The sequence below is a fragment of the Aptenodytes forsteri genome, unplaced genomic scaffold (genome assembly GCF_000699145.1).
Source record: "Aptenodytes forsteri isolate BGI_AS27 unplaced genomic scaffold, ASM69914v1 Scaffold195, whole genome shotgun sequence".
Lineage (NCBI taxonomy): Eukaryota > Metazoa > Chordata > Aves > Sphenisciformes > Spheniscidae > Aptenodytes > Aptenodytes forsteri.
The window spans coordinates 3,383,201-3,383,940 of record NW_008795317.1 but is presented as its reverse complement, the minus strand read 5'-3'; the positions used below and the strand labels follow the sequence as shown (position 1 = coordinate 3,383,940).

Genomic DNA, 740 nt, shown 5'->3' with positions numbered 1-740 from the left:
TGGGGTTTTCCCCCCCCCCCCAATAGTTTCTGTTCTTATCTAGAGGGAGCAGCGGGTTTTTTACCTTTCAGCCGTGCCAGAGCAGCTTCGTCGCAGATCTCCCGAGCCAGCCCCTGTTCCTGCTGCGCTCAGTGGGATTTCACGGGTGTAGGGGAGGACAAGGTTGCAGGCCGGGATAATTTTTTGCAAAGTAAGCGGGTTCATAACGACATAAAATGCGTTTCCAAAGCTGTTGGGACACCTGCAGCCCTCCCTGTTTTGAGTGGGATCCCCCCGACCCCCGCAGGCGGCGGGAGGCTCGGATTGCCTTCCCGCGGTAGGTTTGGGAGATCTGAAGGTAGCGGGCCTCCCCCCGGCAGGGCAGAGGGCTCCCGGGGAGACACCGTGCAATATTACCCAGTCCGTCATCTTACATCGCACATTGCGGATCAAGTCACCGCGGAGGGGTCCGCCAGCGCCCGTTTCCCGAGCCAAGCGCCCGCCGCGCAGCAGGCGCGCAGCAGGCGCGCAGCCCGCCGTCCTGCGCGCCCTCCGGGGGAATCACGGCGATTTGCCCGTGAGCGCTTCAAACGTGCACGCTCGGCTGGATTTATGGCTTGGTTGATGTTAGCCAACACTCTCTATTACTGCGCAGATAGGGCCAGAATAAAGTCGGAGCGGTTGTGCAAGCCGAGAAAGGAGGAGGCGCTGGAAACGTTACCAGCAAGCGGTGTGATCTCAGCGGAATATTTCTCACAGGC

General features: G+C 60.3%; 1 protein-coding gene across 1 annotated transcript in view; it reads right to left on the bottom strand.

Moving 5' to 3' along the window:
- The window catches only part of PKDCC (protein kinase domain containing, cytoplasmic), a 42,893-nt gene that overhangs the window by 40,136 nt on the left and 2,017 nt on the right, over window positions 1-740 (bottom strand). Inside the window, exon 2 of the mRNA XM_009279634.1 lies at window positions 397-529. Within this exon, the coding sequence (XP_009277909.1) occupies window positions 397-529 (133 nt within the window). The remainder of the gene's footprint in view (window positions 1-396; window positions 530-740) is intronic.